We start from the raw sequence: 21,059 nt of genomic DNA on the forward strand, positions 1-21,059 counted from the left end.
ATGCATTGTTTTTACATTAATACAATTTAGAAGCAGTTAACTAAATACTGGATGAAATTTGGAGTGTCAGTATCTGTTTTGCATGCCACAGGTAATAGGGCAATTGCTGACACCTGAATAAAATGTTGACATGCTAATGGGAAACAGCAGAAAACAGAGATACTGAATGCTTGCAGCTCCCATGAACTTCAATTAAAGTTTGGAAGGTCAATACCTTAGATATTCTTCATAAGTAAACTGTTATTCTTACCTAAACATATATGTTGTTTAAACCTAGTTTCACAGTATAGTAAGAATATGTTTGTATAAGTTTGTATTTCTATTTTCCTGTGGAAAGAAAGCTATCTAATGTAGCTGAGGTTGGCCCACACTGCTTTGAATTAGCAGTGGAAGATACCATAAAAGATATAGTAAAATTTTTTATTTAAATTTGTAGTCCTTATTTGGTTAATTTAATTAAATATACAGTAAATAAGCCCAGGCATAATAATGATGTGCCATATACTGTAAAACAATAGCATAAATTACTTTTTAAAGAAGATTTTATACAAATTACTTTAAACACTTACTGTAACAACTGGAAATGTATGGAAATAACTATTTTCAAAATTGTGGGATGGCTAAATTTTTAACAGCTTCAAGGAGCTATTTTACTTATTGCTCAGATGATAATACAGATATATTAATCAGGAGGGAGAAGCAGTTCTAGGATTTTTCATTTTATATTTATATAATGCCAATACAGGAGAACCTCAGAGTTACGAACACCTCAGGAATGGGGGATGTTCGTAACTCGGAACAAAACATTATGTCTGTTCTTTCAAAAACTTACAACTAAACATTGACTTAATGCAGCTTTGAAAGTTTACTATGCAGAAAAAAAATCTGCTTTTAATCATATTAATTTAAATGAAATAAGCATAGAAACAGGTTCCTTACCTTGTCTTTCTAGTAACACAATGGAGCTGATCCTACAAGACTTCTATGTGTGGAACTTCCATTGAAGTCATAAAATGTCATGCATGGAGTGCTTGTGGGACTAGGTCTAGTATTTTGTATTTCACATCAGGTGAAATCCTGGCCCCAGTGAAGTCAGTTGCAAATCTCCTATTGACTACAGAGCAGTCTGGATTTCACCCTTCATATTTCACTAGAACTCAGAGAGGGAAACCTATAGATGTAGTAAGCTCAATGGCCTATATCATACCTTCAGTTTTAAAGTAAAACCCTGAATTGATTTTAATGGAGAATTCTCCTTAAAAATCAATGGCATGATATCTCTCAATATTATTTCCTTGTAAAACCGGTTTTAAGGAATATGTGCATGGATGCACTGGAGAAAACACTATTTTAGATGGGTTACTTTCTCAAATTAAAAAAAATTAGCCATTTCCTTTTCAAGGAAAATTTATTTGTAATTATTTGTAATAGTTTACATACTTTAAGAGTTTTTATACATTTACCTTTTGTCAGTTAAAAAAAATGGTTTTAGATGTATACCATCCAGTATGATACTTTTGTGTTTTTAGTGATACAAGGATACATGATGACTGTTATATTGAAGAATAAGAAAATAAAATGTTCAGTTTTCATTAACTGAAAAGAGAAAACAGATTCTTTGTTACAAAAGTAACGTAAAGGTATAAAGGTATAGTTCAATTCTTCAATATTTGACAAAATTCAACAAAGCAAAGCAAGATTTTGGAAAAAACAAATGAGAAAATTAATGAACAAAGGGTAAAAAACTAATAGGAGTTAGGTTTCTTAAAATATAACACCTATACCCAGCTCTCTTTCATTTAAGACAATCTCACATTATTCGTATATTTATTAAAGCATATACTTAGAAACATTTCATAGTTGTGACAAGATGAGGGGAAGCCATGTGGTCCATCTACATCTGTCTTAATGTTATTTATTTCCAAAGCCCATCATAAATGACCCATGAGTTAGTTTGCTGCAGGTTAAGGTTTGATAGATGGAATACTGCAAGACCTCCGCATTACCAGCCTGACTTCAATGTCAGGTAGGTTATTCTGTTTAGTCTGTAAACATCCATCATCTGTTGCTGCTAGGTGGAGATCAAAGCGCAAAGAAACAGATTTTTTTCTTAAATGAGGATTGTCCTTAAAGAAAGATCCTTCCCATTCTTTAATAACTTCATCCACTTTTTCTGTCCTGAAACAATAAATGAAATGTAAATGTGATCCTGAAGGCACAGTATTACATGTCTTCAAAGTATGCTTTTAAAATGTGATGAAAAATTCCGTAATGGGATATGGAGATAATTTTAGGAAATGCAAAGATTTCAGAGTTCTTTTTTCATAGCTACATTCTCAAGAAATACAGACTAAAGGGTTAGCCTCATTATATATCTACTTATTGTAGAAAAATAGAAATGGATCAAAAGCCATGAGTCTAAACACCCCCAGGTTTTAGTGGGAAGGTTATTTGAAATCCAATCCCAGATCTGAGTTTTGCAGTTACCTCTATATCTGTAATGGGCAGAACCAAGTCCCTGGATCTGAATGCATTCAAAATAAGGAGGGTTAGAAATCCAGATGCAGACTTCAGAACTGTTGCTTACTTTTAGTGCAAAGATAGAATTAAGTACATAGTAGCTAAGAGCCTGATTCTAGAGCCTTCATTCACATGAGTAAACTTTACTTAAGCAAGTAGTCCCATTTAAGTCTATCAGACTGTTGGCAAGAGTGAGGATTACTTACATAAATAAGAGTTTCAGGATCAGGCCCTAACGATTTCAATGAGTAATTGCACTTAAATATTAGTGACACAGTTGGCCCAGTTTTCATTAAATATTAATGAAAAAAAGAAGGTACAAAAACAACAACAACGATGCTGTCCTCTATTAGTAAAGCAAGTTAAGGTAAATAATATTTAATAATTGCTTTAATTAACAACAAGGAAACCTGGCAAATTTATCATGTATCTGTAGTTCATAATGAAAGTAGGAAAGGGGCCAATATGAAAAACACAAGAATAGAATCTGAAAAAATAATGGTACAAGGCTAGTAAAATACCTGGTTTTTTTTTTAGTAAGATAGTATAGTTCACAGTTCTTAGGTCTTAAAATGCTTTTAAGATTGGCTAGGTAAAATATAATTTTATTCTATTCTGTTTCATACTAAAAATGTAGAAAGTCTCTTGAAGATGGTATGTTTTTATATAACCTTTAAATACTCTATTGCAGATTTATGTAAGTATTCCTCAACTGATAACACATAAAGAGTGAAATCTGGGCCCCACTGATATAAATGGGATTTTTGTCATTGATTTCAGGGGCACCAGGATTTCACCCAAAGGGTACGATTCTGAAAATAATCTATTTGGATTCCACACTGTGGAAGTACATGGAAACCCTTAAAAATCACAATTTTTAGCCTCATGCAAGCAGAAGGTAGACAGCAATGTTGTTGATTTAAGTAATAATTATTTAGCACTCTGCAGCATTTAGTAAAGTATTGCATTGTTTACCTTCTTTTTTTTATCATTAAGGTTACTAACTGACACATTATTGGAAGGGAATCAGATACTAGAATTAGTATGTTTATTATAATATATAGTGTCTCATAAAAACAAATACAATCACAAAACTTAGATAATAAAAAATTGTGCAACGCAGTATAGCTTGAAGAGTAGCTATTGCTACTCTGTGTAGTGTAATAGTTGCTTATAGAAATCAAAGCATTTATTGGGATGCTGCAAGTAACAATTCCAGCACGCAAAGGCAGGGTAAAAACTTGGTACATACCCCTCCCTGCTCAAATCCAATATCAAAACAAGACAATTTAGTATTAAGAGAAAGATACAGCATCACTTATTGGTGGAAGTGCTGTCTACACTGATAATTACTACTTTCCCCCTGCTGGTTAAATAATTTAAAAACAGTAACAAAAGTTTGATTATAGTAACTCCTAGGAATCCAGGTAGTTTGCCATCCACACAGATTTCCGTGTTGGTCTGTTCTCTCAAGTCTTCATTCGTAGTTGGATCTAGATTATCAGTGAGTGCAGGAAGAAAAGGAGTACTTGTGGCACCTTAGAGACTAACCAATTTATTTGAGCATAAGCTTTTGTGAGCTACAGCTCACTTCATCGGATACATAAAGTGGAAAATACAGTGAGGAGATTTATATACGCACAGACCATGAAAAAATGGGTGTTTATCATACACATTGTAAGGAGAGTGAGTGCAGGGTCCATGTCCTTCATGTTAGGCTTATCTGTTGTGGACAATGCCTGTTGAAGACTACAGTATCTTGAGGTTCTGAAGACACCCTGACAATTCCTCCTCCATGACTTGCCTTCCATAGCTATAGGAACCTGCTTGGATTCTTCCAAATCCTCTTCTGTATCCCTTTGGGATGATTATTGAATATCCTAAGTGTTTGTCTCCCCTTTCTTTCAATTCATCTGTGCATCAGTTCTCGAGGCGCTACGAAGGGGTGAGCTCTTGCTTTTTGTAACAGCAAGAATAAGTCATTTATTTTCTTAATTATTGTGTAAAGTTCCCTCCTAAAAGGTATAAATTTGGAATTTTTTCCAGGCTGCTTTTTCCAGTTGTGCAGCCATGCCTTCTCTCCTTCCTGGATGGGCACATAATTCTCCTATTTCCTGGCATGTTTGCTTCCAGCTCATCTTTCCTCCACCTTCTGGAATGCTGTCCTCAGGTCAGATATAAGACTTGGCCATGTCACCCACCAGTGGAGGTTCAGGGGGCCTTGCTGGTTCCTGCTGCCTGAACATCCACAGGGAAGCATGAATTTGCAGAGTTGAAAAATAATTTCATAGGGAGAGTGAAGGACAGTTGCATGCTGGCTGGTGTTATATGCAGAGATGACAAAAGATGTCTTTGTGTCCCAGTCTTGTTGGTCTTCACTAAAACTCTATGCATGGAACCAATGGTCTGGTTTACTCTTTCCACTCTCTCATTACTCAGAAGGTGGACAACACTGGTCCTCACCTTGTTTACCTGGAGTTGTCGGCAAACCTCGTGTAATAACCATGATTCAGATTCTTTCCCCTGATCATTACAGATGCAACTACATGTTTTATCAATGCATCCATAACTCTCTCACTCCTTTTAGCCTTCAGTAGTTGTTCTACCACATACTTTGAGAAGGTGTCATACGCTATCAACAAATATTGATTTCCAGCTGGTGTTTCTGTAGTGGGCCTTTTAAGTCAATCTGTATGCACTCGCAGGGCTCAACAGATTGAGGCATTTCCCATAAAGGACTTCTGCCTCTCGTTGCTGGCACTTTCCTTTCTTGATGGGTGAGACAGGAAAAGTACCTTAACATCAGCAGCCATGCCCAGCCAAAAAAAAAAATCTGTTCTGTACCTGGCTCATTGTCTATTCATACCACTGGTGTCCTGCAGCTTCATTATCATAAAGACACTGCAATACTGTTGTTGTCTGTAAGCTTGCTGGCAAGACAATTGTGTTATGCTCCTTCACCAGCAAGTCAGTAGCTGGATAAACGGGTAATTGTTCTTGAATTGAACCTTCCTCCATCTACATATCCTTCATTTAATCTGTTAATGCACCAAAATTAACTCAGTCTCCTTAGTCTGTTCTTACTGGATGTCCTCACAGGACCAGTGTGAGTCTATTTTTACTGCCCTCACCTGGCAGAGAGTATCCTCAACCATATTTTGCTTTCCAGATTTATGGTGAATATATATTTGGACAGTTAGTGAATCTGTCTCCACAGGTTTTCCTTCTGGGTTATGCTTCATAAGGAACCATTGCAGGGCATTATATGTGTACACTGTGAATTCCATAACTAATAAATATGGACAATAAGCCTGGAGAGTTTTCACAAATAGCCAAACACTTCAGTTCTGTAGCCAAAAGCTACCGATCTGTGACTACCAAGCTTATCAGTTTGTTCAAGTGCTTATAGATTCATAGATACTAAGGTCAGAAGGGACCATTATGATCATCTAGTCTGACCTCCTGCACAATGCAGGCCACAGAATCTCACCCACCCACTCCTGCGAAAAACCTCACCTATGTCTGAGCTATTGAAGTCCTCAAATCATGGTTTAAAGACTTCAAGGAGCAGAGAATCCTCCAGCAAGTGAATATCAATTTGTTCAAGTGAAACCTTTGAGCCCTTATAGGTTACCATGAATGGACAGGATGGGTCTGGGAATTTAAGTACAACATGGCTGAGAAATCCTTCCTTCAGTGACTCAAATGCTTTTTGGTGTCCCTCTGTCCAGAGAAAGTCATTCTTAGTTATCTGGTATTCACGTTGTGAAATTTAGTACAAATCTCCTATAGAATCTGGAAAGGTCTACAGTCTACTTTACCTTCTTCGGGTTTGTAAGAACCTTCACATCCTTTATAATGGTCAGTTTCTGGGGTTGGGGTTTCAACCCTTCTTGCTGACTGTATGTCCTGATGCGACTCCTCACAAACTGACTTTTGTTTCCTACATGTTTAAACCATGACTGTTTAAAAAGCTTTAGAATCCTTTCCACTTTTACCAGATATTCCTCCCATGTTTTGTGGAAACAAATGAAGTCATCTGTGTACATGAGGATGTCTTCAATTCTCAAAACTTGGGTTAAATCATTTACTATTCTCTGGAAATATCCCTGATGCATTCATGAGTCTGAAAAGAATTGAAATAATCCATGAGGTTTCACAAAGGCAGTTTTTTCTTGATCTTTAGGTGCCACTTTAATCTGATGGTATCCGAATACCCAATCAAAACTACTAAAATATTTTGCTCCTGACATACTATCTAGGAGTCTGCTATGTGGGTAGCTATCTTGAATTGTTTTTGAATTAAATCTCCTGTAGTCAATGCATATCATAGAATCATAGGACTGGAAGGGACCATCTAGTCCAGTCTCCAGCACTCATATCTTCAAGTCTCTGTTGGGCTTTTCCACAATTACAATTGTGGTTGCCCAAGGTGATGTAGATTGCTCAGTCAGGGCATCCTCCCACAAGTGGTTTAGCTTTCACTGTTACCTGATATGTCAGGGGGATCTGATGTGGAGGCTGCATCACGGGAATGCTCTCTGGTTTAAGCACAGTTCGATGTTGCACCAAATCATATCTCTCAAGCTCTTCAGTATTCTTGGAGAACATGCTAGCATATTGTAAGAACAGTTCGGATTGTTTCCTTTTATTGCCTTCTACAGGTGCTTCTGTCAAGTCAGCCTCTGGCTGTACTACTGACTGGATTGCTCCACAGCTCTTGACCTCTGTGAGAGGCTTTGAGACACTAGCTACATTGGACACTGTCCCCGTGGTCTGATTTTTCACTAGCTTGCCAGTCCTCATTTGATCCAGCTTGAAACACATTTCTGCCAAACTGCAATTCTAAATGGATGTTTGTAACTTCCAACACTCCTACAGGTTCACTGCAACAGTCCTTTATTCTTAAAGGTATTATTGAATGATGACCTGGCTTCACCACAACTTTATTCTGAACCACCACAGGAAGCAATTCATCTCTGTCACCCTCTGTAGTCATGGTAGAGTCACCTCTAAGGCCCCAAGAGTTTTCCCTCAGGATCCACACTTCCTCCTACCCACATCCAACGGAGGTATCTGAATATTATATGGGGGCAAATTTGTTTTATTAACACCCTAAGGGTTCTTGTGGTGCTTTTGGATGAAATCCACTCCCAATACTACAGCACTAGAAATATTGGTCACCTCAACAAAAGCCCATTTAATGTGCAAAAACCCTGAGTTCAGTAGGAGCTGGATGTCTCCCATTATGTGCAGTGGTTGATGATCAATACTTGTCAGTTTACCTCCTGCATAAACTTTTTTATTCCTTTCAGCACTGCGTGTTCTCCATATATCAGACATAATTCAGGTCATAAGTCCAACAGCATTGTGGTTTTCCAGCTGTTGATGTCTCTAGACACATAGTAACAGGTATCTGGCCGGCTCTTCAAATGGCCCATGCTGATAGTTGCTGAGGGTGACCCTACTGCCTCAACAACTTTTAGCTTCTCCGGTGTGGGTTCCTGTGCTCGGGCAATTCTGACTCCAGTAGCCTTTTCATCCACTTTGCCTGCAAATGTCAGGAAACGGTCTGTCTCAAGTAACCCATGAGACACCTGAGAATAGCTTGCACCCATGCCTCCTCCAGCATTTTAGCCACCTCACTAGCAATTATTTCGTGAAGTGCTGCATCTGGCATAAAGGAGTCACCATGAGTCTGGGCATTAACAGCTGATACTTTAAGGAAACCCAATTTCTGCTTCCACATTTGTAACTCTGTATATAATCTGGCCCATAGCGTTATCTAGTATGTTATCTTCCTTCCCCAGCAGTTTATGAAGTTCCCCTATTAAACTGTTTATAAACTGTCTTTTCACACAGGATTCTCTCATGGCTTGCCACTGGGCATAGGCCCCTCTCTGCATTGCCTGTTCCAGATTTTGCGCAGCACATTCTGCTTCACTCAAGTCATGTTCTGGACAGGGTGGTGTAGGGAAAGCCCTATTGAACAATCTCTTCAATGCCCACAAATAACTATGCAGGAGTTCCACCTTCCTGACACCTCCTGGCTTGTCATTCCTTCCAGTATTTCAAAAGATCCCCTCCCCTCCACCCCCCAGCAGTGTATAAATGTTTGTGTAACTTTTTGTAAGATCCATGATTTGCACTAGGAAGGTGCTAGCAAAAGGCTTTGGCATCACCATCCAAAAACACAGCGAAGTACTGTACTGCTTTCTCATCAGTCCATTCATTTACAGAGAGCAATAGCTCAAAGTCTGTTAAGTACTCACAGATTCCAGTCTCACCTGCATGACCAATACATTTATTCTCGGGCCAAAGTGCTTTTGCCATCTTGAAGCTACTGCCACCAGTTGTAATACTTGCTTACAGAAATCAAAGGATTTATTGGGACACTGCAGGCAACAACTCCAGTACACACAGGCAGAACTAAAAACTTCTCCTCTCCTTTCTCGTCTCTTGTTCTGATCCGAGAGCATACTATCAAAACATGGCAACACCTTAGCACTAAAATAATGATACAGCACCACTTATTGATGGAGGTGTTGTCCACACTGATCTTATAGTTGCCTCCTTGCTAACTGGAAATGGTGTACAAGAAGGATGCTACCAGGGATACAGAGTGCAGCCCAGAGAGGTTTACATTTACATATATAGAACACATATATATATATAATTATTATTTTGCTAAATTTATGTTTGTCTTACTGTATAGTGCCATGAGCTTCAGCACTTTCCTTCACAACGCTTCCATTTAAGATTGCTTGCTTTGTCAATTTTTCCACCTTTTCATCTTCATGCTTCTTTACGGCACCAGCTGTAAAGGAAAATGCAAATATACCAGATATTTCTTCTGAGCCCTCTTCAGGAGCCTTCACTCCTTGTACAATCATCAGGAAAAGATCTCTTTATAATGTTCAAGAGACTAGTAGGAGGTAATCCTGGCTAGTATGCCAGCTTGTGTACCATCTCCTTAAGGGACTGTAGTCTGTCACTTGGGGGCGTATCTGGTAACTGAGCTATCTATATGTTGTGGTCAGCAGTATGTGCTAGCTTTGGGCGCACACTACCCCCTTTCAGAAGAAAATCTGTGTTTCTCTGTATGCCCTCCTAACTCACCCACCTGAATTCAGCCCTGGCAAACAAATTCCAGTGGAGGATGATACACCAGGCCGTGTCTTTGGCCATCTTCTCCATTCTGGCCTGAGAAGAATTTAGCTCTAAATTGTTTATTTTGGCATTATCTGTGACTAAATTAGGCATTTAATTATTTTTTAAAGATACTGTAGACTGGAATATGTGACAATAGATCTGAGATAAGAGAAATCAGAAATAGTTCTTTCCTAGCTATGCATTAATCAAATACAGAATCAGCTATGTTTTTCAATAATTTACTGTAAGATATCTGATGCACAGCATTCATCAATATACTTTAATTCAGTAAAGTTTTTACTCCTTGAGTTTGGGGTACAAGTTTTACTCTCCTTTGGGTTTATCTGTGGGAAGAAAGCATGTGTTCCATCACAACACTAGTACCTTTTTGTCGCTCCTGTTTAGGAAATTCATCTGGGGAACATTAAGAACTGAAAAACTATTGTGGTTTTATTTTAGGAATGTTCCCTTGTCTTAAAAAACTCACTTGAAGGTGGGATAAAAGCTGTCTTGCTGGTGGTAGGTTTTCTGTCATCTTTTCTATCAGGTGTAGAACAATGAAACCTGAAAAAATGAAAATATTACAAAAATGTAATAATGTTGCTGTTTTAATCCAAAACTTGAATGGTGAGCAATTGAGGGGAAAATATGTAGAAATAATGACAATGAGATTTGTATATAGATTTATTGTAGTCACATTTTATTTTGATTGTAGGACTAAAGAATGTTGAAAATTTGTATTTGTATTCCATCATTCTTTCCTGAAAGGTTTTTAGTAATTTTGAAGTATGCGAGAAAGACCTTTTCTTAATATTTTTTTTATTTATTCATAATGAGCTATGTATATTTTTACATAGTTATACAATAGCAATATATTGAAAATAAGTTCCCTCACTTGGGGCTCTAATGTGCAAACGTTTTTGCCTGTGAGGTTCTTGGAGTGAAACCCTCTAGCTTCTTCTGCATGGGGCAGAGGAGGGGCAGAGAAGGCAAAATTCCCGCCCACCCAAAAGTATTCCTAAGAAACACTTTTACTTGCAAAAATAGTGGAGTTTCATGTCGCCTATGGAGGTTATCCCTATTTAAGGGAGAATGGGACCCTTATTCTTTAACATGGGAACACTACCAGTATTTCAGTATTTAACATCATTTATGTTAACAGATACTCAGATGTGCCAAACCCAAATCCTGCCTCTGATTTGCACTATACCTGAGATTTTCCAGATGAAATTTATTTAATTTATCTTCAGGGAATTCACATATTCAAAGCATGGGAAGGCTTAAAGATGACAATGCTAATGTATGAGCAGTACAGTGTATGTGGGAAAATGAAGAACTGTTTAAACTAGTAGCTTTGGAATGATAATTATTTAAGTTTTCTCTCTTTCTTTAAAACATTAAAGCTAAATCTGTGTTGAATTATTACAGCAGCATTTTGTTTTTACAGGTTTTGATCAATATATTTTACTCCAGTTTGATGCTGGTGTAACTCAATTGAAATCAAAATGGTGTAACACTGTTGAATCAGGTCCACTATGTATAATTAGATTAAAACTGTACTGAAGCAAACATCTGATAATACAGCTGGGCACACACATCCAGTACTATGCTTTTTTCTTTTCAATGAGGGTTGGTGAGTCCTAAATATTTCCTACTGTGGGGGCCAAACTGCTTTTAAATATTGGTTAAATAATAAACTTTACTTTAAAAAAACAAAACCGATAATTTTTCTAAAGAAAACCATGGAAAATCAGAAAAAATAAGCACTGCAGACCTTGTAAGTTAAGATATTTTAATGGCATGAAAGTTGTTCATGCAATCATTTAACATATTAATTTTAGATTTTAAATATGCCTGAATAGAACTTGCACACGTCAAAATGAAAATTCCTTTCATGAAGGATTTGCTACTATATTTGATGGCGGAGTTCATGTGATTGCAACTCTGAAAAGTACTGCAAACAGAAGTTCTGAAAAATAATATAAAAGCAAATACACTTTCTCCATTCTGTAAAATACCTGTTTTCCTCTTTCTCCAGCAAACTGCGATACGTTGCTATCTCCTGCTCCAGCCTCATCTTAGTGTTCAGTAGTATTTCATGCTCCTGAAGCTGTTCCTCAATACCTCTCCTCACATGCTGTAGCTCCTTCTCTAAACCTTCAATCTCAGCTTTTAAATTCTGCAGTTGCATCTGGTACTGCTGCTCAGTGGCATGCAGACAACTTTCCAATCCTCTTTCCTGGCAAATAAATAAATAAATTAAAGGTCCAAAAAGTAGTTCTAAAAGTTCAGTTCCACATAGTGTTTACTAACAATTCAGACAACATATTTTAAAATTTATTTTTCAATTTATTTGCTAAATAATCTTTAGGAACTGTAATAATAATCCAGCTTTTATAACACCTTTGATAAGAAACTTAAACTGGTGGCTTTTTGCATCTAATTTTCCAGTAAGATCTGTAAACATATAAACTCAATTAGAAGCTCACACACAAAAATTGTAGCCTTCTACTATATGATGAAATCAATCAGTTTTGATGAGTAATTTCACCCGGCTGTCCAGAATGATGTGTTTTCTAATAGTCACAGGTATTCACAGTGTTGCAAAGTCATCGTCATCAAGTTACAACCCCTGTCTGCAATAGGGAAATTGACAAATATCTGACATCTGTTGTCAGTAGTGGATCTCCCTGAAATCGTGTTACAAACAGTGTAATTCCTAGGCTTTGTCATCACTAGTGAATTTTAAGAAAAATTCCCATCAGTGCTACCACCACTTTATCTACACCACTGGAAATGCTGGTGTACACAAGTCTCTTTTGGTGTGACACTGGAAGTTGCCAGAAACTAATCTACACTAGATCTCCCACCAGAGCAGATGAACTGGTGATAGCAGTGGGAGAAGGATTGTTTTCTAAAGTTCCCTACTGTAGTCAGTCAAAGCAGTTGGATAGATGGACAGAATTGTTTTCAACACTATTATAGACTTAAGCTGTGATTCAGCAAAACATTTAAGTACATTCTTAACTTAAAGTATATTATTAATTGTTTTGTTGACTCAGAGCCATAATTCCAAAGAATTAAAATAAACATGATTTGAATAGATCAGTCAGGCAGGATATTTATTAGGAAATTGATATGGGGATATTGTGGAAGAATTCTTGAAATCCGTGGGTATTGATTGTCAGGAGTAAAAAAGTAAACATAATAGCAGTATATGCAAAATTATAGATTCTGAATCAAAAGATGTCATATTCTTAAGCATTGATAACTGACTGGGGGAGTTTCTGGCAATTAATGACCAAGAGAAAGAGATAAAGGCCCCAGGCAAAGCCACTATGCATTTCTGTTCTTGCTGTGTTTCCATCATCTGTTGGATGTTATTGATGTGCATATTGAACTATGGAATACTGCATGTCAGAAGAAGAAATGGGTTATTTTTTTCAGGAAGTTGATAATATCAATTTTTGACCATGCTTACCACAGCCTGGAGAGATTCAATTTCAATTTGCATACGATGCCACTGTCGCCTGGCTTCACTGAGCTCTGCTCTGGCTGCCTTTAAAGCTTCTTCATCTTTGTCCATTCTTTCACTTGTAGCTTCTTCTAGCTGCAGAAAATGATAAACAAGATAACAGTATTACAAATAAAAAATATTTTAAAAGAATGAACATAAAATAAATGTATTTTTGAAAAAAAATCTTATCTACTTCTCTTAAAACAGGTTTTTTAGGTTAATTTTTTTGTGTGGCAACTGAATATATTTGTTCAAGGTTGTAATGAAAAGCTAAACTGTCATTATCAGAATATTGTAAACTCTGAGGAACCTCTTGTATTGCAAGGGAAATACTTTGCTGCATCTTTAGTAACTGTTGCACCTCTACGAAAGAGGCTTAAGAAGACAGGTTACTTTTGTCTCTGCTATCTTAACATAAATACTCACAGAAACAGACACAACTTGGACATATTCTGTACAAAATCTCAGTTGATTAACAATATCGGGGCCAGATACATTGGCATGGATTGAACAATCATATAGTAGAGAAAGAATGAAGAACTCATTGAAATATTTTATTAATAATTTTGAGACTTGTATTATCTTAGGTGCAGAAAAGTATAGGATAGGGATGGTCAGGCTAACCTATTAGAGAACCTAAACCAGATGTTTAGAACACTCTTCCCCTGCACTTTATAACACTCTTCGTTGTAATGCTGATCCAGTATTGGCTTACCAACTATATTATGACCAAATCCAGCCCTGTATTAAATAGGCCTAGCTTCACTGAAGTCAGTGAAGTTGGCAATGCTTATTTCAGATCTTATTCCACTATTAGATATGTTACATAAATTAGATTGTGAAGCAGCTTGACAGTAGCTGTGGTTATGGGGTATATTACATGACTTTAAAATGGTCATATCAGGTCAGTTTCTAGCAGGAATGATGCTCAGTACTTACGTAGCGTTTATTATGATAATGATACTTAGGGTTCCTTTCACATTTCTTTGTTTTGCCTGCAAGCACTGGTGACATCACAAGCACCTGAAGCAGAACATTTTCCTTTGCGCACTTTCCTACTTTACCATAGGTTCTTGTTATGACATCAGCTGTTACTGAGGGAAAAATTCTTGAATTCGGGTCTTGGCAGGAGAGTAAAAGAAGAACTAATATTTTGTCTTTAAAATGTTAATGTGTTTTTAATGTTATCAATCCACCATTATGATAAGAAAAGCCATGTAATTCACACTTCACGCTGAACTCTGTTCTCTACCTGCCGTTTTGTGTCTCAGTACTGCAACACATGTGAGGCCAGATTTCTCAGTACGCTTTGGCTGCTTTGCGCTGCCCTGGTGCAAAGAAAATGTAAAGTTGGCTTAATAAAACAGTTAAACTGTGTTTATGGCTGCTTTGCGTCTTCAGAGTGGCGCAAAGCAGTCAGAGTGTATTGGGGAATCTGGCCTATGATGAGTAAATCTCTCAGTATTCAGAATTTCTGCAATATTAAAGGAATCTGGTGCCAATTTAAAGACTAACAGATTTATTTGGGCATAAGCTTTTGTGGGTAAAACACCAGTTCTTCAGACGCATGGAGTGAAAATTACAGATGCAGGCATTATATAATGACACATGAAGGGAAGGGAGTTACCTCACAAGTGGAGAACCAGTGTTGACAGGGCCAATTCGATCAGGGTGGATGTAGTCCACTCCCAATAATAGATGAGGAGGTGTCAATTCCAGGAGAGGCAAAGCTGCTTTTGTAATGAGCCAGCCACTCCCAGTCCCTATTCAAGCCCAAATTAATAGTGTTAAATTTGCAAATGAATTTTAGTTCTGCTATTTCTCTTTGAAGTCTGTTTCTGAAGTTTTTTTGTTCAAGTATAGCTACTTTTAAATCTGTTATAGAATGTCCAGGAAGACTGAAGTGTTCTCCTACTGGCTTTTGTATGTTACCATTCCTGATGTCCGATTTGTGTCCATTTATTCTTTTACATAGGGATTGTTCGGTTCGGCCGATGTACATGGCAGAGGGGCATTGCTGGCACGTGATGACATATATAACATTAGTAGACATGCAAGTGAATGAGCCTCTGATGGTATGGCTGATGTGGTTGGGTCCTCTGATGGTGTCACTAGAGTAGATATGGGGACAGAGTAGGCAATGAGGTTTGCTACAGGGATTGGTTCCTGGGTTAGTGTTTCTGTGGTGTGGTGTATAGTTGCTGGTGAGTATTTGCTTCAGGTTGGGGGGCTGTCTGTAAGCGAGGACTGGCCTGCCAAGGTCTGTGAGAGTGACGGATCATTTTCCAGGATAGGTTGTAGATCATTGATAATGTGCTGCAGAGGTTTTAACTGGGGGCTATACGTGACGGCCGGTGGTGTTCTGTTATTTTCCTTGTTGGGCCTGTCCTGTAGTAGGTGATTTCTGGGTACCTGTCTTGCTCTGTCAATCTGTTTCCTTACTTCCCCAGGTGGGTATTGTAGTTTTAAGAATGCTTGATAAAGATCTTGTAGGTGTTTGTCTCTGTCTGAGGGGTTGGAACAAATGCGGTTGTATCTTAGGGCTTGGCTGTAGACAATGGATTGTGTGATGTGTCCTGGATGGAAGCTGGAGGCATGTAGGTAAGTATATCTGTCAGTAGGTTTCCGGTATAGGGTGGTGTTTATGTGACCATCACTTATTTGCACTGTAGTGTCACGAAGTGGATCTCTTGTGTGTACTAGTCCAGGCTGAGGTTGATGCTGGGGTGGAGTGTAAATTGTTGAAATCCAGGTGGAATTCTTCAAGGGCCTCCTTCCTGTGGGTCCATATGATGAAGATGTCATCAGTGTAGCGCAAGTAGAGGAGGGGAGCTAGGGGACGACAGCTGAGGAAGCATTGTTCTACGTCAGCCATAAAAATGTTGGCATACTGTGGGGCCATGTGGGTACCCATAGCAGTGCAACTGACTTGAAGGTATAAGTCATCCCCAAATCTGAAATGGTTGTGGGTGAGGACAAAGTCACAAAGCTCAGCCACCAGGTGTGCCGTGGCCTCATCAGGGATACTGTTCTTGACAGCTTGTAGTCCTTCCTCATGTGGAATATTGGTGTAAAGAGCTTCTACATCCATGGTGGCCAGGATAGCATTTTCAGGAAGATCTACCAATGCATTGTAGTTTCCTCAGTAAATCGGTGGTGTCTGAAAGATAGCTAGGAGTGCTGGTAGCGTAGGGTCTGAGGAGAGAGTCCAAATAGCCAGATAATCCTGTAAGATTGCTGATGCCTGAGATGATGGGGCGTCCAGGGTTTCCAGGTTTATGGATCTTGGGTAGCAGATAGAATACCCCTGGTCGGGGCTCTGGGGGTGTGACTGTGTAGATTTGTTCCTATGCTGTAGCAGGGAGTTTCTTGAGCAGATAGTGTAGTTTCTTTTCGTACTCCTCAGTGGGATCAGAGGATAGTGGCCTGTAGAATGTGGTGTTGGAGAGTTGCCTGGCAGCCTCCTGTTCATAATCCCACCTGTTCATTATGACTACAGCACCTCCTTTGTCAGCCCCTTTGATCATAATGTCAGAGTTGTTTCTGAGGCTGTGGATGGCGTTGCGTTCTGTATGGCTGAGGTTATGGGACAAGTGATGCTGTTTGTTCACAATTTCAACCTGTGCATGTCTGCGGAAGCACTCTCTGTAGAAGTCCAGTCTGTCATTTCAACCGTCAGGAGGAGTGCACACAGAATTCTTCTTTTTGTAGTGTTGGTAGGAGGGTTCCTGTGGGTCAGTGCACTGTTCTGTGGCGTGTTGAAAATATTCCTTGAGTCGAAGACGACGAAAGTAGGCTTCCAGATCACGACAGAACTGTATCATGTTCATGGGGGTAGTGGGGCAGAAAGAGAGTCCCCGAGATAGGACAGACTCTTCCGCTGGGCTAAGTGTGTGGTTGGATAGATTAACAATATTGTTAGGTGAGTTGAGGGTACCACTGTTGTAGCCCCCTGTGGCATGTAGGAGTTTAGATAGTTTACTGTCCTTTTACGTCTGTAGAGAAGTGAAGTGTGTGTTGTAAATGGCTTGTCTCTTTTTTGTAAAGTCCAGCCACGTGGAAGTTTGTGTGGAAGGTTGGTTTTGTATGAGAGTCTCCAGTTTTGAGAGCTCATTCTTGATCTTCTCCTGTCTGCTGTACAGGATGCTGATCAGGTGGTTCCTCAGTTTCTTTGAGAGTGTGTGGCACAGTCTCTCACCATAGTCAGTGTAGTATGTCGATTGCAATAGATTTTCTACCTTCAGTCCATTTGGTATGATGTCCATCTGTTTGCACTTGGAGAGGAAGATGATGTCTGTCTGTATCTGTGCGAGATTTTTGTTGAGGTTGATGGATTTCCACTCCATACAGCTAAATTTAGTGCCTTGCATAGTGTCAAGTATCAGGGGGTAGCCGTGTTAGTCTGTATCCACAAAAACAACAAGCAGTCTGGTGGCACCTTAAAGACTAACAGATTTATTTGGGCATAAGCTTTCGTGGGTAAAACACCACTTCTTCAGATGCATGGAGTGAAAATTACAGATGCAGGCATTATATAATAAATTTTAGTTCTGCTGTTTCTCTTTGAAGTCTGTTCCATCATATGCCAGCAATGCCCCTCTGCCATGTACATTGGCCAAACCGGACAGTCCCTACGTAAAAGAATAAATGGACACAAATCAGACATCAGGAATGGTAACATACAAAAGCCAGTAGGAGAACACTTCAGTCTTCCTGGACATTCTATAACAGATTTAAAAGTAGCTATACTTGAACAAAAAAACTTCAGAAACAGACTTCAAAGAGAAACAGCAGAACTAAAATTCATTTGCAAATTTAACACCATTAATTTGGGCTTGAATAGGGACTGGGAGTGGCTGGCTCATTACAAAAGCAGCTTTGCCTCTCCTGGAATTGACACCTCCTCATCTATTATTGGGAGTGGACTACATCCACCCTGATCGAATTGGCCCTGTCAACACTGGTTCTCCACTTATGAGGTAACCCCTTTCCCTTCATGTGTCATTATATAATGCCTGCATCTGTAATTTTCACTCCATGCGTCTGAAGAACTGGTGTTTTACCCACAAAAGCTTATGCCCAAATAAATCTGTTAGTCTTTAAGGTGTCACCAGACTCCTTGTTGTTTTTGTGGATACAGACTAACACGGCTACTCCCTGATACTTTGCAATATTAAAATACAAAAGGGTGATATAAGACCCAAATTTCAGTGTGGAATTTTTGGCATTTGATGGTTGTAGTCAGATTTGTCACATTATTGTAACGTTGTTCTCAAGAGATGTGTTGTCTGTGAATTTATAATAGGGTATTTATACCTTTAAAAATATGACACAGAGAACAAGTAATATAAACATTGCAGACAAATATGGCATAGTTTTATGAAAACAATAGAAAATCTGTCCCGAGAAGGTAAAGTTTTCCATAACACATGTGCTCAAAATTGTAAATCCTCTTTATAAATGGCTTCTTTACGTCATCTCTACATGATATTCAGGATGTTTTCCTCCTGAGGGATAATTCTAACTGAGGCTAGAGGGTACCATGTTATTGTATATGTCATCATGTTTTTTTAGTCACAACAATATAACTGTCTTGTATGTACAGACAAACATCCAGATTCATTACAGAGCATTCCTTTCGAGTGAGTTTCATAACCTAAGCATAACATATTTTCTTAGCTTCTAGGTCTAGTCATACTGCAGTAAATTCTAAATCAAGTAATATGCTGCATTGAAAAGGAAATACTGTACCTCAAAGAGGTTGAGGCTGAATTTGGTAGACATAGATTGTCTCCTTATTCTCTTTACCTGGGTTCTTGTTGAGAGGACGGTCTCTATCTGATTTCTGGTGATGAGCATTTCATAGTTTGCCCTGATCTCATTGAGGAGCTGGGACAGTTCCATTCTGCTCCCATCCTCCACCTTGACTAACGGGAACCTTATTGATAGGATGAGCCAGCTGCTGCAGAGCCTACACTGCCTGCAGTGAAAGCAGAGAGAGGGAGAGAAAATACAGCAGAATTTTAAAGATGCAGAGCTCTTTTTTGTAGGAGCATTGAAAAATCCTCTGCTTTTAATCGGTTTTGAAGATCATGTTTAAAAATACAAATACCTCTCAATTCTGCAGTGATTAAAAAGGTAAGACCCAGATAATGTGATGAAATGAACAAAAGTAGTGTCTTCATGTGTTTATTACATTGTAAATCCAGACACTTACCCAAGAAACTAGAGTCTGAAAGATATATTGATAATAAGGGCAAAATTATAGTTGTCCAGTGTGAATTTGAAAGACCAGAGAGGGGGCACAGTACACTTTCCTGGCAGTACACTCTTGCATGTGGCAATCATAATTTGGTTGGCTGTACTGGAATGCAAAGGAGGGAAGTAAGCCAGCATTAACAACAGTCAGAAAGTCTAGTGTTGTACTGGGTGACTGGGCAACTAAATGGAAGATGAAATTCAATACTGACAGATGCAAAGTAGTGCACATTGGAAAACAGAATCCCAAGGAGACATACAAAATTATGCGGCCTAAGTTAGCTGTTACTACTCGAGAGAGAGATCTTGGAGTCATTGTGGATAGTTATCTGAAACCATCCACTCAATGTGCAGCGGCAGTCAAAAAAGCTAACAGAATGTTAAGTACCGTTAGAAAAGGGATAGATAATAAGATAGTAAATATCAGAATGCTGTTATGGTACACCCACACCATGCAGTTCTGTTCGCCCCATCTTACAAAAGATATATTAGAAATGTAAAAGGTACAGAGAAGGACCACAAAAATGTGTAGAGGTATGGAACAGCCTCCATATGAGGAGAGATTAAAAAGACTGGGACTGTTCAGTCAGGAAAAGAGACAACTAAGGGAGGATATTACAGAGATCTATAAAATCATGATTGGTGTGTAGAAAGTGAATAGAGAAGTCACTGAGCCTCAAACTGGCAGATGCTGGGACTAGACAATGGGAAGAATCACTTGATAATTGCCCTGTACTGTTCATTTCCTTGGAAACATCTGGCATCACCCACTATCTGAAGACAGGATACTGGGGTGGATGAACCATTGGTCTGACCCAATATGACTGTTGTTATGTTAGAAATTTAAAAGACCTAGATAGGTTTACAGTGTACAGTAGTACAGTTAGGACAGCTAACATATGCTTTTGTTGATAATATATATTTGATCATTTTCCAGTTAATTTTTGGTGTGAATATTTAGATAGAACTAATACTATACATCTTCATTTATCTAGTTATTTCTGCTTAACTAGATAACATTGATATATAACTTGCTGAACTCTACTTGTGAAAAAAAGAACTTTTAGAAACATTGAAGTGTAATTTAGTCCAAAGAATGTTGCTATCAAAATCTAAATCTGTATTTAGAAGTCATAATTCTATGCGAGTTTTATCTACTGTTAGCAAAACTGTATCTTATTTTTTATTACGGTCAAGAAAACACCATAATAGAGGCTCAGACTAAATGTATACCCCAAATCAAATAAAGACAGTAGGAGAACCAAAAGAATGCCACCATGGCTAAATAGCAGAATAACAGGCTATTAGAGGCAAAAAGGCATCCTTTAAAATTTGGAAGTTAAATTCTAGTGAGTAAAATAGGAAGGAGCACAAACTCTGGCAAATAAATTGTAAAAGTATAATAAGGCAGCCCAAGAAATAATTTGATAAGTAACTTGATAAAGATGGGAAAAGTAGCAGCAATTAAAAAAAAAAAGGTAAATCGGAAGCAGGAAGCCTGCCAAGTGGGCAGTGGGGCCATCAAACAACAAAAGTATTAAAGGAGCACTCAGGGAAGACAACGCCATTGCAGAGAAGCTAAATTAATTCTTTGCATTAATCTTCACTACAG

At 38.3% G+C, this 21,059-nt stretch overlaps 1 protein-coding gene across 3 annotated transcripts; it reads right to left on the reverse strand.

Moving 5' to 3' along the window:
* Positions 1-1,483: 1,483 nt before the first annotated feature.
* On the reverse strand, positions 1,484-19,200 carry KRT222 (keratin 222). Of its 3 annotated transcripts, none has more exons than XM_074940620.1 (6): positions 18,941-19,200; positions 13,154-13,282; positions 11,691-11,911; positions 10,160-10,236; positions 9,229-9,337; positions 1,484-2,178 (listed from the first exon to the last, which is right to left on the reverse strand). In XM_074940620.1, the coding sequence occupies exons 1-6, from the start codon at positions 19,091-19,093 to the stop codon at positions 1,965-1,967; spliced, it is 903 nt and encodes a 300-aa protein (XP_074796721.1). In that variant the 5' UTR covers positions 19,094-19,200; the 3' UTR covers positions 1,484-1,964. The 3 variants fall into 3 exon arrangements, with proteins under 3 accessions (XP_074796721.1, XP_074796722.1, XP_074796723.1); XM_074940621.1 differs by having other exon boundaries at positions 1,485-2,178; positions 18,998-19,200; XM_074940622.1 differs by lacking the exon at positions 18,941-19,200 and adding an exon at positions 14,817-14,952 and having other exon boundaries at positions 1,485-2,178.
* Positions 19,201-21,059: the final 1,859 nt, after the last annotated feature.

This window comes from Natator depressus, chromosome 27 (assembly GCF_965152275.1).
Source record: "Natator depressus isolate rNatDep1 chromosome 27, rNatDep2.hap1, whole genome shotgun sequence".
NCBI classification, from domain to species: Eukaryota; Metazoa; Chordata; order Testudines; family Cheloniidae; genus Natator; species Natator depressus.

What these genes read in the sequence shown, in the direction of transcription:
- KRT222 (XM_074940620.1), bottom strand. Translation starts at nt 19,093, where the DNA reads ATGGAACTGTCCCAGCTCCTCAATGAGATCAGGGCAAACTATGAAATG. An exon ending in AGCTTTTATCCCACCTTCAA is followed by an intron (nt 9,338 to 10,159) that starts GTGAGTTTTTTA and finishes TTTCCTTTACAG; the next exon opens with CTGGTGCCGTAAAGAAGCAT. An exon ending in GAAGCTCATGGCACTATACA is followed by an intron (nt 2,179 to 9,228) that starts GTAAGACAAACA and finishes TTATTGTTTCAG; the next exon opens with GACAGAAAAAGTGGATGAAG.